This window comes from Akebia trifoliata, chromosome 3 (assembly GCF_017979445.1).
Source record: "Akebia trifoliata isolate Shusen 1 chromosome 3, ASM1797944v1, whole genome shotgun sequence".
Lineage (NCBI taxonomy): Eukaryota > Viridiplantae > Streptophyta > Magnoliopsida > Ranunculales > Lardizabalaceae > Akebia > Akebia trifoliata.
This window is the reverse complement of record NC_141377.1, coordinates 47,886,614-47,901,683: the sequence shown is the minus strand read 5'-3', so window position 1 is coordinate 47,901,683 and position 15,070 is coordinate 47,886,614. Positions and strand designations below refer to the sequence as shown.

The 15,070-nt window shown below is 33.3% G+C and overlaps 1 protein-coding gene across 1 annotated transcript; it reads left to right on the top strand.

The window, feature by feature from the left end:
• Positions 1–5,559: 5,559 nt before the first annotated feature.
• Positions 5,560–9,713, top strand: LOC147407520 (auxin transporter-like protein 5). The gene is made up of 8 exons (XM_086436146.1): positions 5,560–5,815; positions 5,918–6,103; positions 6,203–6,315; positions 6,415–6,598; positions 7,174–7,271; positions 8,423–8,630; positions 8,721–8,978; positions 9,233–9,713. Exons 1-8 carry the CDS (start codon positions 5,660–5,662, stop codon positions 9,485–9,487), a joined length of 1,458 nt encoding a protein of 485 aa, XP_086292272.1. The 5' UTR covers positions 5,560–5,659; the 3' UTR covers positions 9,488–9,713.
• Positions 9,714–15,070: the final 5,357 nt, after the last annotated feature.

Genomic DNA, 15,070 nt, shown 5'->3' with positions numbered 1-15,070 from the left:
AGACCAGAAAGGTGTGAAGAGATGATGTTGTTTGTAATGAAAGAACTGTAACTTAATTATGGTATGGATAAAGAGGCAACTCATTTCAGTGAGAAATCGAAAGGACTCATGATCTATTTCCACTGTTAAGTCAATGTGGGTATTACAATTCCATGCCTTTTGAGTACCAAAAAGCAAAGATGCTTCTTTCTAACACATAAAAGACCCACACAAATCATCCATCTCTAAGAGGAGTGAGTAGGAGAATTAAAGACTGAAAAAAAAAAAAAAAAATGAACGATGGGCATTGAAGGATGGGGAGCTTTAATAATTGCTAGTGATAAAGTAGAGGAGGTTTAAACTTTGGAGTCAACAAAATTCAATACAGATTTGAAGACCCTAGCTCCAACCAAATCTTTCACTAATCTAGGTACTAAAATACATGAAGAAGGTATGATAATTTTGTGATACTCGTATTGATTTTGGTTCATATTTGAGATACTGGGGGTTTTCATATTGATGATGACCACATACTTCTATAGGAGTTGAGACATCGAAACTGTGAGAAGATCTCTAATATTTCATAAATCAAGAGAAATCTCTAGAAGTTATAAATGGACTGGTACATACAAAACTCCCAAGCCCTCCTCTAGAGGAGAAGTAAAGTTCTTTGATACAAACTTGAACTCGAGTTGTAGAGAAAAAATCCATGCAAGCCAAGAAATCATTCTAAAACCACCGAGTATAAGTTTGGAGAGAAGAAAATCCATACAAAGTCTTTGCAAAATATCAAGTATTGCAAACTGTTCTCTATCAATCAATCTCGGTTGATCAAGTGCAAAGCTTGAAGATAAGTAAGTTACACATGTATATCATTGTTTTCTTGTATTAGACTTTTAGTTAAGAGGAAGTTACTCTGTTGAGTGAGTGTACCGAGATTGTATCACCATTTTCATCGAAATCAATAAAATCATTTATCATCTTATTTTGCATATCTCGAGATAAATCACAAAATTTGCTATTGTTAAAGATGATTAAAATTGTCAATGTATGAAATCAGATTTGAAATCTCACTAGTTCTGATATGATTACTTTGAATGTGGATTTTGATAAAGATCTGATTCAAGGGTTGTCGATCATGTTTCTCAATCTCTCACGAGGGAACATATTGGTACCAAGTGTATCTCAAATATAGAACAAAACCCGGAAGGGAGGGATCAAAATCGTCCTAATAGAAGAAACTAGCTAACCCTAGATGTCTTGTTGTTAATAACATTTGCAAATCATTGATTTTGGATGCCGACCCACCCATTATCATGTTTAGTCTAAAAAGACTCAAAAAACATTTTTCTTTTAGGTGCTTTGTTATAATTTAGTATCATAGACATAATTAAAATCAAAAGAACAATTTCATCCGTTATAAAGAACCATTAATACTAACAGATCTAGATATTTCCTCACTCATTGAGTGACATAAAATGATTAAGGTGGGAATAATTGTTCATCATGGGTTGACTTACCACACTCCCAATTCCACCAACGTTGCTCATTTCATTCACTTGCTATATTATTATTATTTTATTTTTATTATTAGATTAGTTTGTTTGGACGGTTATAACGGCATTATAACTACTTTACATTATTTAGGTGGGTCTCATAAGTCACAATTCTTGCTAATGACGTCGAAATTGCATGCTTAAAATATTAACTTCAAAATCAAGTTTGAAAAAAAAAATATGAGAACCAAATATAGATGTAGAACTGTCAATGGCTCCGATTGCATGCAAAAATCTGATCTATTCCAATCAAAAAACTTTGGATGGGATCTGAAATTTAATATGACTGATCCAATTTGGTCCAGATTATCCAACCAGTACAAGTTACTAATCACATTAAAAATAGGTTTACCAATAAAAAATATATTAATTATTTCATTAAAAATTTAAGTTCATAACATTTTAAATATGGTGAATTACCATTTTGTGAGCTGAAAATGATTTATTTACTATTCTGGCTGACTGTTCATTTTAATTATCAAAACGTGAATGATCATGTTTTCATTAAAAAAATCTAGAATGGTAATGAATTCACTTTAAACTTGTGTAATAGTGACATTAAAAACCTCTGAATTCGTTATTGCTCATGTTTTGATAATTAAAATGAATAGTGAGCCAGAATCATAAATTCTTCAAAAGTTGATCACTTTTTCGTAAATATACCTTTTAAATACATTGAAATAATGGCATTATGTAATGGAATTGTAGGGGTACAAAAATAAGTACAATCTCCGACATACATATGTCATCCAATAGAGAATAATTTTACTGGCAAAGGGCAAGATCTTTGAACTTGAACGACCATCTCCCTTTTGAGTAATGGAGGAGGAAAGAATTGATAGAAGGAGAAAATTAAGAGAGAATACTGACGTTTGACATACGTGTTCAAGGAGATTGTGACAAACCCTAAGGACATGAAACCACCATAACACTTGACAAGTACACAAACATCATTAGAGAGAGTCAAAAGAAAAAAAAAAAAAAAACATGACTAAGAGCAACTCTAGCACAGTACCCTTCCTCTTACCCATTAGCTCCCTACTGCGAATATGGGTATTGGAGTTTGAAAAGTTCGATTCCAATGCAAAACCCATTCCTCACTATTTTTTGGGTTTATGGGTATGAGTAGAGAGTGCTCTAAGCCTATCAATGTACGGAGCCGTTGGTATGTTACTTGTTTTTCCTCTAGTTGTTGATAGCTCTTTATATACCATTGATAGATAATCACATTCAAGTAAAACCGCAATTCTTTTGTATGCTTGGCTTAGATTATTATTATTATTTAAATGTTTTTTTAAATTCCGGTTAAAGGTAGGAATATGGCCATTGAACTTTCAAATTTAAATCAACATATTTAACTTTATTGATGACGTGGCAATCTGTCAACCCTTGCAAAGAGCTACAAAGAAAATCCTGCTAAAGAAGATTTCCTCCCATCAATGAAACAATCACATCACCTATGAAAGACGATGTTAAATCAAAGATACACCACACTAAACTAATATCTGTCATCTCGAATCTCGAGATCATTGAAGGAGTTTTACTTTTACCCCCACCCTCTTACACCTACAGTAAATAAAAACAAAATAATTCCCATTATTACTCTTATCCATGGTGCTTGAAGATTTATTTTACATTCTGTGGACCCCATATAGACATGGACAAGGACCAGGCATGCATGATGGTAAGGGATTGATATTAACATTTTTAATGTACAAATACAAATAAATCGATAGAATGTACAGTGAAACTGAAGGAGACGTATCATAGGCATGCTTATGGTTCGAATGACTAGACCAAAGTATCGATCCGTGGGCCCCCACTTGTTTATAATGTCACACTGCACCACCAACAATAATACATAATTAATTTTATGTAGTTTGCTTAATTAACACCCAAGAGAGAGAGAGAAGTAGTGTTGGGGGAGAGAAGAATGTATATTTTTAATTAGTAATGTAATGGAGTTAATTTCCAAAAGTCACATGATCTAATTACAATTCGTGAGGCATTGTTTCCTTTGGATTTGGATTTGGGGGGGTTTGTTCTCTCGACTCTCGAGTTCAGTCCCCTCCCCGCAAGCCCATGTGATAAAGCTGTTTTATTCTTCTTATAAAGCGACCAGGCCCGTTTGATGCAATCATATGGTCTACATTGAATAATTCCCCACCCCATTCTCCCTCTCTTACGTTTCTTTATTATTCTAACTATATTTATTCCCCATTAATCCTCTTAGGTAGACTTGTAAAGTAACCTATCTTCTTCCACAATTACCCTTATTAGCCTTGAGCAACATCATATGGTAGAGGAGTGATAGGGGTACAAGGTAGCTCGATAGAGGGTAGTTGGGTCATTTACATTAAGTAGAAGATTTGGGTCAAGGGGGCCTGACCACTTTGAAAACACATGGGCATCTCTATATCTCTAATATAGACAAAAATTAGGGAGTTTTTCTTGAAGCTAATAAGAATCAGTTGCAAATTGGATTACAAGAGGTTGGGCAATACGCCAAGTGGCCTAGACTTGTTTGAATGTGTAAAATTTAAGCCCTCAACCACTAAAACACGTATTAACATGTTGCTGACATCCACACTAATTTTCACTCTAGATTGGACATTTCTCCAAAAATTTCTTGACATTTTTTTTCCCCGCAACCTATAACCCTTGAAAACTTCTTGTGTCCTTTCTCAAGAATTTTTTTCCTCATATCCTCTTGTGGATGATATTTCTCAAATAAACAACATGTGGTAATTTCGAGGAATTTTAGTTGAAGAATCAAATTACATGATAATCTAATCGATCATCCGATCTACCAGTGAATTCGAATTACCAAGCTTCATTGGAGAGGAGTTCAACACAAATCCCATAAAAGTATGGAATATGGGATATAACTGCTTTCGCGGAAATCAAGACGAATCTAGCATAATCGTTTGGACAAAAATCATAGAAAATTTCTGAGAGATCCTAAGGTAAGAAATCCCTATAAATACAAAGGTGCAACACACTGCAAATGTACGAAAAATCCTCTCTAAAAATACTTTACACTACTTGTACTAAAAATTCTGACTTGGACATTGGAGTGGTGTTGTTTTAAGCCCTCCCATGTAGTCTTTTTCGTGACTTGAATTTAAGCATGAGATCTACTCTAATACCAAATGTTAGGTAACTAAATCATGTTGGAACACGTAAAATTTAATCCTTTCACCACTTAGGCACATATATTCAATATAGTAGGAACAAATTTAGTAATAAGGTATATGATGCATCATAGACTAATAATTGAAAACTCCATTATTGTTGTTAAAATTTAAAGTAATACACAATCATCGTGAGTTTGCCCGATTAAGTAATATACAAGAGTGTAATTTTGAGGATATGGGTAAATTCTATTAACATATACGTCGAGATACACAATAATGACAACCTCTTTTAAATTTCCTATTTTGTTTTAATAGGGATATATAATAACCAAATAATCAAAGTTTCTAAAAATGGAGATTTTTTTTTATTAAATCAATGGATTGACTCGAGTCATTGAACCCATGAAAAAAATTAATGAATTGATGTGCCACATTTATTTAGGATCTAACAAACAAATTTCAGTGTAGACGTTAACCATGGATCCCACTTATATGTTAGAAGCCTACTCTTAAAATGGAGAGGAAAGACCATGAAGTAAAAAACTTCTCAGGTGTTCTCATATCGTACAATGGCATTTGAGTAATTCTGAAGTATAAGATGATCAAATCTGTCAAACTGAAAAGATTGGTGATAATTAATGTTGTTTATTAGCTCGGGAAGTGGGAAACCCGCTCGTGCGAACAATCCACGCACGCTCCTTCATGTAATTTTTCTTTTGTTTTATTTATTTATTTATTAACATAATAAATAATTAAGAATAATACTCGAAAATAAGCGGTTTATTGACTTTAGTCAAAACCACTAACATTAATCCGGAAACCAGATTCATTCACGCTCTTCTCAAAACCACTTAATTATCATTTCAACGTTCAAACCCGCCTCTACCACCAGTCGAGACTTGTCGTATCTTCTATAAATACCACTAAAGTCTTTCCTTATTCTTCACCTTCATTTCTAATCTGAAACACTAAGGAAAGAAGCAATCAATGGCGTCAGACAAGGTAGTGGAGACCGTGATAGCAGGAAGCTATGTAGAAATGGAGACAGAAGGAAGGCCAAACACCATTAAATCTAAACTTTCTAAGTTCTTCTGGGATGGTGGTTCTGTTTATGATGCTTGGTTTAGTTGTTCTTCAAACCAGGTATCTTTAATGGGTTTTCTTTCTTTTAGTTTTACTTGATTATATTTTTTTTCAAACAAAAGCTCATAGTAGGAGTGGGTTTTGTTTGTTTGTTGGCTTTAGGTTGCCCAGGTTCTACTCACCTTGCCATACTCATTTTCACAACTTGGAATGTTATCTGGCATTCTGTTCCAGTTGTTCTATGGTTTGATGGGTAGTTGGACAGCTTACCTCATTAGCATTCTCTATGTTGAATATAGAACAAGAAAAGAAAGAGAGAAAGTAGATTTCAGGAACCATGTCATCCAGGTTTATTTCTGACCCTAAACTATATCATCCAAACGCCAAATTTTCTCATTTATTTCTCAACATTTTAACATGGGTTTTCTCATTTTTTTTCCATTAAAGTGGTTTGAAGTTCTTGATGGACTCCTTGGGAAGCATTGGAGGAATGTGGGTTTGGCTTTCAACTGCACATTTCTTCTGTTTGGATCTGTCATTCAACTCATTGCTTGTGCAAGGTAACTTCCTTCCTTTGTTTTTTAAAGAGTAAAATAGAAACAGAATCAAAGATTTGATCTTTTTTGCAAGTTGGGTACTAATATTTTAGTGTGTTGCAGTAATATTTATTACATAAACGATAATCTAGACAAGAGAACCTGGACATACATTTTCGGAGCTTGTTGTGCCACCACAGTCTTTATTCCTTCTTTCCACAACTACAGAATCTGGTCTTTTCTTGGTCTTTTAATGACCACTTACACCTCTTGGTACCTTACCATTGCTTCTCTCCTTCACGGACAGGTAACACTTTAAAAATAGCTTTTTTATTCATCTCCATTTTTTATTTTTTATTTTTTTAGTTACAATGCCTCCTTGGAGTTTCAATAATTTATAATTTCATCCCTTTGTCATTTTCTCTTTGACAGTTTGACTTGATCTAAATGAAATTAAATTGAAAAATTCAGTGATTGGTTGGGGGGGGGGCAAAAACTATTTTTAGTAGAGATAAAAATGATATTTCAGAAACACACCCATGTAAAATTGGTGAAATTAGGTTTACCCCTTTCAAAATGCAAGAGTTTTGGCTTATCCCCTAAAAATAAATTAAGGTTTTTTTCTTAAAAATAAAAATAAAAAATCCTCCGTGATCAAAGTAGGGTAGTAAAGATATCCATAAATACTCAATTTCTAGAGTTTCTCCCTTGACATTTATCTGATAAATTTTTTTAAAAAAATTTAATTCTTACATAATTAAATGGAAAAATTCTGAGAGGTGAATTTTGATGTTTGACAGTTAAATATTTTGATTTTGATTTTAATGAGATTTGAGATATATTTATTTTTATATATTATTTGTGTTTTTTTTTAATGGATAGGTGGAAGGAGTTGAGCATTCAGCTCCAACCAATTTGGTTCTATACTTCACTGGGGCAACAAACATTCTTTATACATTCGGGGGGCATGCCGTTACTGTGTAAGACAATCTCAGCTTAATATACGTGTCTTCTACTTTAATTCCAAGAGTACCCCTGACTAGCAAGTACAAATACATATATTAAAAGTAAAGTAAATCTTTTCATCAAGCGATGAATCTCTATTAGAGGTGCTACTCCGTTCAGTTCGATTTGTGGTGAAACTGAAACACCAACCCATGACCCATCCATGGTTTGGTTCCATTAAATAAAAGAGAACCGAGCCAGAGATGTCAATAAAATCAAACCAAACCGATCTTAGTCTGATTTGGGTTGGTTTGAATATCTTATCAATTTAGTTGAAACAAAATATCTTTTTATAAGAAAATAATAAAATAAAATTTCATATAATAAATTATTATTTATTCATAAAAAAAATCAATAATTTATGTCCTCACTCTATAATATATATATATATATATATATATATATATATATATATATATATATATATATATATATATATATATATATATATATATATATATATTATATGCTGATTTTTTATGAGGATGATCTGTACGATCCTCACCAAAAATCAATCCATTCCAAAACTTCTAACCTCATATTTACAAGTTGAAAAATTGTGGACTGTCCGTTTTTTATAAACCATTTGTGATGGGGTTAGAAGTTTTGGAATGAGCTGATGATTTTTTGTGAGGATGATCTCTTCGTCATAGAGATCATCTTCACCAAAAATCAGTCTATTTCAAAACTTCTAACCCATGTAGGACAACATGTTGGACAAATTGTTGGCAAAATGTTGGGTGCCGAACTGGACCCTATATATATATATATATATGATTCTCAGATTGATTCGGTTCTATAAAAATCTTGAATCGAGAATCAAACCAAATACAATTTGTTCCAAATTGAACCAAAGCTATCGGTTTGGTTCGATTCAGTTTGAACCGGCCGGCCGAAGTTGCACCCCTAACCTCTGCATGGGCTGAATTAAAAAAAAAAATTCATTCCCATAATAACCTTGTCAGGGTTGGGGATGAAAAAAAAAGCCAAAAACACAGCCGGCTACTGTAATTTCTTGGAAACCAATTTGTCAACTTTTAACGTAGAATTGTTACGAAAGAGAAGGTGTTCAGATAACTAGATAAGATTAATATATTTGTTGATATGGTGTATATGTGATGGACAGAGAGATCATGCACGCCATGTGGAAGCCCCAAAAATTTAAGGCAATATATCTACTGGCTACGTTGTATGTTCTGACATTGACGATTCCATCAGCCGTATCAGTTTATTGGGCATTTGGGGACAAACTCCTCAATCACGCCAATGCCTTTGCTCTTTTACCAAGATCACCGCTGCGAGACATGGCTGTCGTACTGATGCTCATCCATCAGGTAAGCATCTTATCAATCAATCGACCTAGGTTTTTATTTATTTATAAGTCAAGTAGTTTAACCGTGATTGATTTGATTGGTTGGTTGCAGTTTATAACATTTGGGTTCGCATGTACACCGTTGTATTTTGTGTGGGAGAAAGCTATAGGGATGCATGAATGCAAAAGCTTATGTAAGCGTGCAGCAGCGAGGCTGCCTGTGGTGGTCCCCATCTGGTTCTTAGCGATCATTTTTCCTTTCTTTGGTCCCATCAACTCCACCGTTGGATCTCTCCTTGTTAGCTTCACCGTTTACATCATCCCTGCTCTTGCTCACATGTTCACCTTTCGATCAGCTACAGCTAGAGAGGTGCAGTAACTTAAGTTTATCTGCTTCAGCTACATTATAACATTATATTTTTCCAAGAGTCAGTCCGGTATAACGTCGTCCCTAGGTCTAGACCATTGAATTTTTTTATTTTTTTAATTTATAGAGGACCAAGGGACTTGAGATATTGGCCAATGTGAACTAAGTGCCACGTGGGGCAATGAAGACCGTTAATTGTGGTTATTATACAGTATAATAGTAATGGTAATTAATTGGAGGATGTTTTTTTTTTGCAGAACGCAGTGGAGCCACCACCGAAGTTCGTGGGGAGATGGGCAGGAATATATTCGGTAAACGTGTTTGTTGTGGTTTGGGTGTTTGTGGTTGGGTTTGGATTCGGTGGGTGGGCCAGCATGATCAACTTCATACATCAGATTGATACCTTTGGACTCTTCACCAAGTGCTACCAATGCCCTCCTCCTACCCTCCCAGTCCCACCACCTCAGCTCTTTAACTCCACAGCTCCTTCTCCTTCTCACCACCTCCATTGACCGTTGATTTCATCACCTCATCAAGTACCATCTTGACTTATGCCTGCTTGATCTCTCTCTCACTCTCTCTCTATATATATATATATATTGTGATTTGTCCTACCTACAATGAATGCCCTCACCAACAAAAGTTTTGGTTCCGCTTCATTTCTGTCTTTGTTAGAGCTTGTTAGATTATAAATTTCTAAGTTGATGTCAACTTTATGGAGAATGCGTTCTTATATCATTTCTTAAATCTCTCTCTCTCTCTCTCTCTCTCTCTGGGTAACAGCAATAACGAGTTTAGTGACTTTGAGGGCTGTTTTGCTAGAAGGGCCAAAAACATGATTGGATGCCACATTGATTAAGAGCACAAAATTTGAAGAGCTCCAAAAATAAATTTTATGAAGATAGTTTTTATTGGAAAATTTGAACTTTAAATTTAAGGAGTTCAATGACTATCCATTTTAAAAGTCTTTTTTCAGTAATAAATATATATATATATATATTAATCTATGCTGTTGGTGGCTTTGTAAGGCTGGCCAACGTGGCAATTCATGGATCTAAAAAATCTCACTCAAGGTGTGTGATTTAGTTAGGCTGGTTCAGTTTAACAATGTGTTCAGCATTAGGAACTAAAGGTTTCCCAAATTTTTGACTCACATTTAAGAGTAACTTCAGGGGAAACTTCGTAAAGAGTGGTTATCCTATCATGAAGAACCATTTTGAATATTCAAGGATTTGCACTTCAATTATATTATTCAAAATACTTATTTATAAATATTTATAATTTTTTTAAAAAATAATAAAATGGAGATGTTATCTGTGTTGGACACCCTATATTTCAAAATTGTAGTACGAGATGAAAATTTTTGGAGTCAAAAAATAGAGAATCTTGATCTTATTTTCCATATTTGGAGATTGAAAACCTGATTCTCCAAAATAGAATAAGAGATGAAGTATGTGTTGGAGACCCTTCAAATTGGTTTGAAACTCCAAAAATGACAGTTGAAAGGGGATGTCAATTGGGATGGAGTATGTGTTGGAGCTGCTCTAAGTGATAGAAGTGGCTATACACTCCATTTTTTCATTATCTTCTTCGTCTCCTTTCTCTAATAGGTTTACGAAAAAGTCAAATCTTGCTATGAATTTTTACTTAGAATTGTATCTTATTACCATTAGATATAGGCATATGAGCAAATTGCCCACTACTTGAACAAAAAATGGAATCGAAACCCGATTGGACCGAATCAAAATCAAAGTATTTTGATTTCGGGTTTGGTTTCCAGCTCTGAAAGTCGGATTGAATGGGGAACCAAACATCGTATCCAAACCGATTAAAACCCAAACTTTTTAAAAAGAATCCAATTTTGATTTTTGCAAACTTGGACCAAACTTGAAATTTTGATTTGATTAAGAACTACTCAATGTACATGCCTAATTAGAACAATCATTTCATGAAATAGTCCTTTATACTAATCTTTCATAAATTGTAAGTTACTCCATTGAACTGCAGCCCGTAAATTAGATTGAGATTATTAAAAGGGAAAAGAGTATTTTAAGACTGGGCTGCAACACACTTTTTAGTGGAGTGCAACTAGTCGATTCGTTTAAGCAATAGCTGTTACAATTGTCAGTCTGACGTTGATATACAATCTTAGAGTTGGGATTGCTGTAATAAATAGGAAAACAACAACACGAACGGATGGATATGCGAATAACTTTAGGGATTCCCAAGAAAATTAGATCTCTAGAGAATCTTATTGATCCCTAAGAAAATTTTACGTACAATAATAATATAGAGTTTCAAACTTTGGTTTGAGATAGAAAGGACGTTAGAAATGAGTATTGCCGTTGAGCTATTAAATCAACTGCAAACAATCTGTTGTCATTAAAAGGAAAAATTAAAGTCCTCTCAGTCTGAGAAGGAGAAGGAGTGGCTCTTTCTCTTCTGAAGTTTTTCACACAGCTTTTGCTTTTGCTTTTTCTTTTTCTGAGGACACTTGGCATCTATTGTTGATTTAACAGCTTAATACCCCTCATTTCTAAACAGCGAATCCCTCCCTACTCGAGGTGGCGCCGCGCTCTCTACTCTCCGCCACTGGGATTGAGTAGCCGCCGTCTGCTTGTTTTATTTTCGCCACGTGGCATATGTCTGTGATTATGTTGGCCCTTTAAATAGGACTTAATAAATTACAATGGGATGGATGGATGGATGGAAATTGAAAAAGACATTATAAATTAGAGAGATTTACCGGCAGACCTAACTGTTACATTTTTTTTCTTTCAAAAACTTCCTTGAAGTAAGGAAATCTTACTTTATGAAGTTGGTTACCATCAAAATGATGTAATTTTTAACTATTTTAAGATTTTCAAATATAGAGTGATTTTAGTTAATTATTTTGATTAAAAAAGTGGTGTATATTTAACTTTTATGTAGTTTGAATTTATCAAACACAAAATAATTTTTTTACTTGTTTAACTATAGTAGGTATATCCAACATACAAGTGAAGAGCTTTTAACTTATTTTCTAAAATATTTAGTATCACATCGACTACGAGAAAAATTAACCATAGCTTTATGTACTATCTTCTTTTACCTGTGTGGTAAGGTTATAAATGATAGGAGGCACATATGTCATGGGGTCCAAGAGAAAAATCTAAGGTTCCAATTGAAATTTACGTCCATTAATCCGAAAATCTTAATACATGTGCGCATGTATAATGTACAAATCTTTGCTTTTTAGTCTCGTGTGTGTGCGTAGGATTGACTTGTTTTTACTAATCAAAATATTATTTTAAACTGGATTTTATATAATTCAAACCATTTCATTCCGATCAATTTGTTTTGATTAATTAAACTGTTTTAATTTAGCCATTGTGCTAATTAATAATTAGAACGTTTTAATTTAGCCATTAATTTATCGTTTTGATTAAATTAATTAGACAGCTGTGGAGTGGTCAAACTTTGGCCTATAAAAATGAAATTTTCTAACCTAATAAGACATATAGAAATTTTCTGTTATCTCTTATTATTTATTGAGTTGTCCTAAATTTTTTTTTCTTCTTATCTTCTACAAAATGAGCTATCTGAGCTGTTCGACTTTCTCAGTCATTACGAGTGCATGTTTGGTTTAGGATTCCGATTGATGTACCCTGGAAGGTATTCTGTTATACCAATTGCATCGAGATACAATCTTTGTCGGGTGCGATATACTCTTAAGGACAGTCATTTTTCACACCTCAATTGTTCTTCTTGAAATTGATTCTCTATCTTGTTAGTTACATAAACATTTTTTCCAGCACAAACCTTGGAGTGGATTCACCTCATAAAATTCAAATTGACGGGTTTATTTTATTACTTAACATACCTTCGAGTAGATCATAAACACATCAATTTGTGGCATCCAAAAATATGATATGGCGCTAGAGTATTCTAAAGGACAAAATTCAGAGAACTTTAGAATTTTGAATAAGAGTTAATTTTCACCATTAAATTTTAGTTTTAAATTTGGGAGTTTAGTAGCCATCCATTTTAAATACCTTTGATCAAGATGACAAAAATATTTTTAAAATAATTTTTTTTGCTTTGAATCTAAGTTTTTTCATGAAATCTAAAAGAATGTGATGTTCAATTGCCAATTTGATATTCTATGTGATGCCAACAACCTTGGGAAGATTTTAAATCTAACTAAGTTAATCATGCTAGCGTGACTCATGAAGTAAGGTTTGGTTCAGTAACAAACTTGATAAAGTAAGTTGATTTTTGTAATAAAATTGCAATTATTAGGTTGCCCGGTAAATCTTTCTATAAAATACAATAGTTGCTATCCCAACTTTTACTTATTAAATTCCAATTAAAATAAAATAAATAAGTCAATGGATGAGAATAAGTAGAAGTTCAGGTGCCAATAGAATCTCTCTCTCTCTCTCTCTCTCTCTCTATATATATATATATGTATAAACCTATTTGTTAGATTTAGGATTTTTTTTTTAACGAAAACGTGATCATTCACATTTTGGTAATTAAAATGAACAGTTAGATAGAAATGTAAATAAGTCATTTTCAGCTCACGAAATAGTAATTCACCCTTAATATAATAATGCATATATTGATACATGGCAAGCTCCTTGTTACTAATTCGTAAGCATTATATTCATGTATATCTTTTTTGTAAGACATGAAATTTATAAACATTGAGTCCAAACATTCTTAGGCAAAATTAAAAGAATGTATGCCACATGGCATGGAAATAAAGGATACTTGGGAGTTAATTAGGTAGCTTGCGAATTAGGAGTAGAAGGTCCGACCCCACACTAACGATTATTTACAATGGTAGTGGCCTGAAGTGGGCAAAGCAAAAATGAGTAAATTTTACTCAAATTCATATCTGCAAATGGTTTGTAGCATGGAAAAAACAGTGATTGTAAGCTTCTTTTTCTTTTTAAGTTGATGATTAAGAGAGGGGAAGTGATGATAAAAGACCAAACATAAAGTTATATTGTAGGATACAGTCTTTCCAAGAAAAGTGAAGGAATGCTGACATCACAAATGTGGGCTCTTATGTCGGGTGGGTTGGGAAGTGAGAGGCCATACAAAGCCAAAGAGAATCCATCAGAGCTTTTTACAGTCCAAAACTACTTTCCAACAGACCATACATCCCTTTATAAGCGCATGCGAGAGAAGTTTTAAAGTGTTGTCTCTTTTTCTTTTTACACAAGGTTTTGGATTTAACAAAAAAATCACTGTAAGCGTGAAATTCTAGAACAAAATGTAAGAAAATTCACATGGAACACAACAAGATTTAATGTTGTTCGATAATGCCCATGTTAACAGGTGAGATGAGAGTGATTTACTAAAAGTGAGAAATTCGTAACCAAAATTGATCTCAATACCTCTCTCGGACCTCCAAAGCCTAATACCTTAGTTTCGCTGCTCTATTTAAGTAGTTTCCTGACCATCAATCACAACAGGCATGCGTGGACATCATGTGACCACAATGTTATATATAATTAAGAACACTGAACATGCCTTACATTAAACATATAGAGTTAGGGGGTGTTTGTTTAACGCTGATTTCAGCACTTAATGCTGAATGCAATTAAGCTTCAGCAATCAACACGTTTGTTTACTCCACATTTTCAGCACTTATTGCTGAAAAATAAGTGAAAAGCATTAAATGAAGTTGGATCACTTAATTTTTTTGCTGAAGCGGTAAGCACCGGTCTTTTTTAACACGGACAAGTATGCCCTTATCCTTGAAATGATATTACCTCTTATGTCCTATGGATAATGATATAAGCACCCCACAAATTAATAAGGCAACCCACACCAATATTATCTCTCTCATCTACGTATTTAAATAATATTAATTCAAATTAAAAAAATAATATTAATTCAAATTAAATAATATTAATTTAAATTAAAAAATAATATTAATTCAAATTAAAGAGAGAGAAAATTTCAGCCCTTAAAGGGCCGAAATTTGCTCTCTCCTCCACGCATTTAAATAATATTAAATATTAAATATTTCGAAAAAATAAAATATGGGGGAGAAATTTCCTCTTTCCTTTTTTATTTTTTTGGAATATTTAATATTTAAC

What these genes read in the sequence shown, in the direction of transcription:
- LOC147407520 (XM_086436146.1), top strand. Translation starts at nt 5,660, where the DNA reads ATGGCGTCAGACAAGGTAGTGGAGACCGTGATAGCAGGAAGCTATGTA. An exon ending in TCAGGAACCATGTCATCCAG is followed by an intron (nt 6,104 to 6,202) that starts GTTTATTTCTGA and finishes TTTCCATTAAAG; the next exon opens with TGGTTTGAAGTTCTTGATGG. An exon ending in CAACTCATTGCTTGTGCAAG is followed by an intron (nt 6,316 to 6,414) that starts GTAACTTCCTTC and finishes AGTGTGTTGCAG; the next exon opens with TAATATTTATTACATAAACG.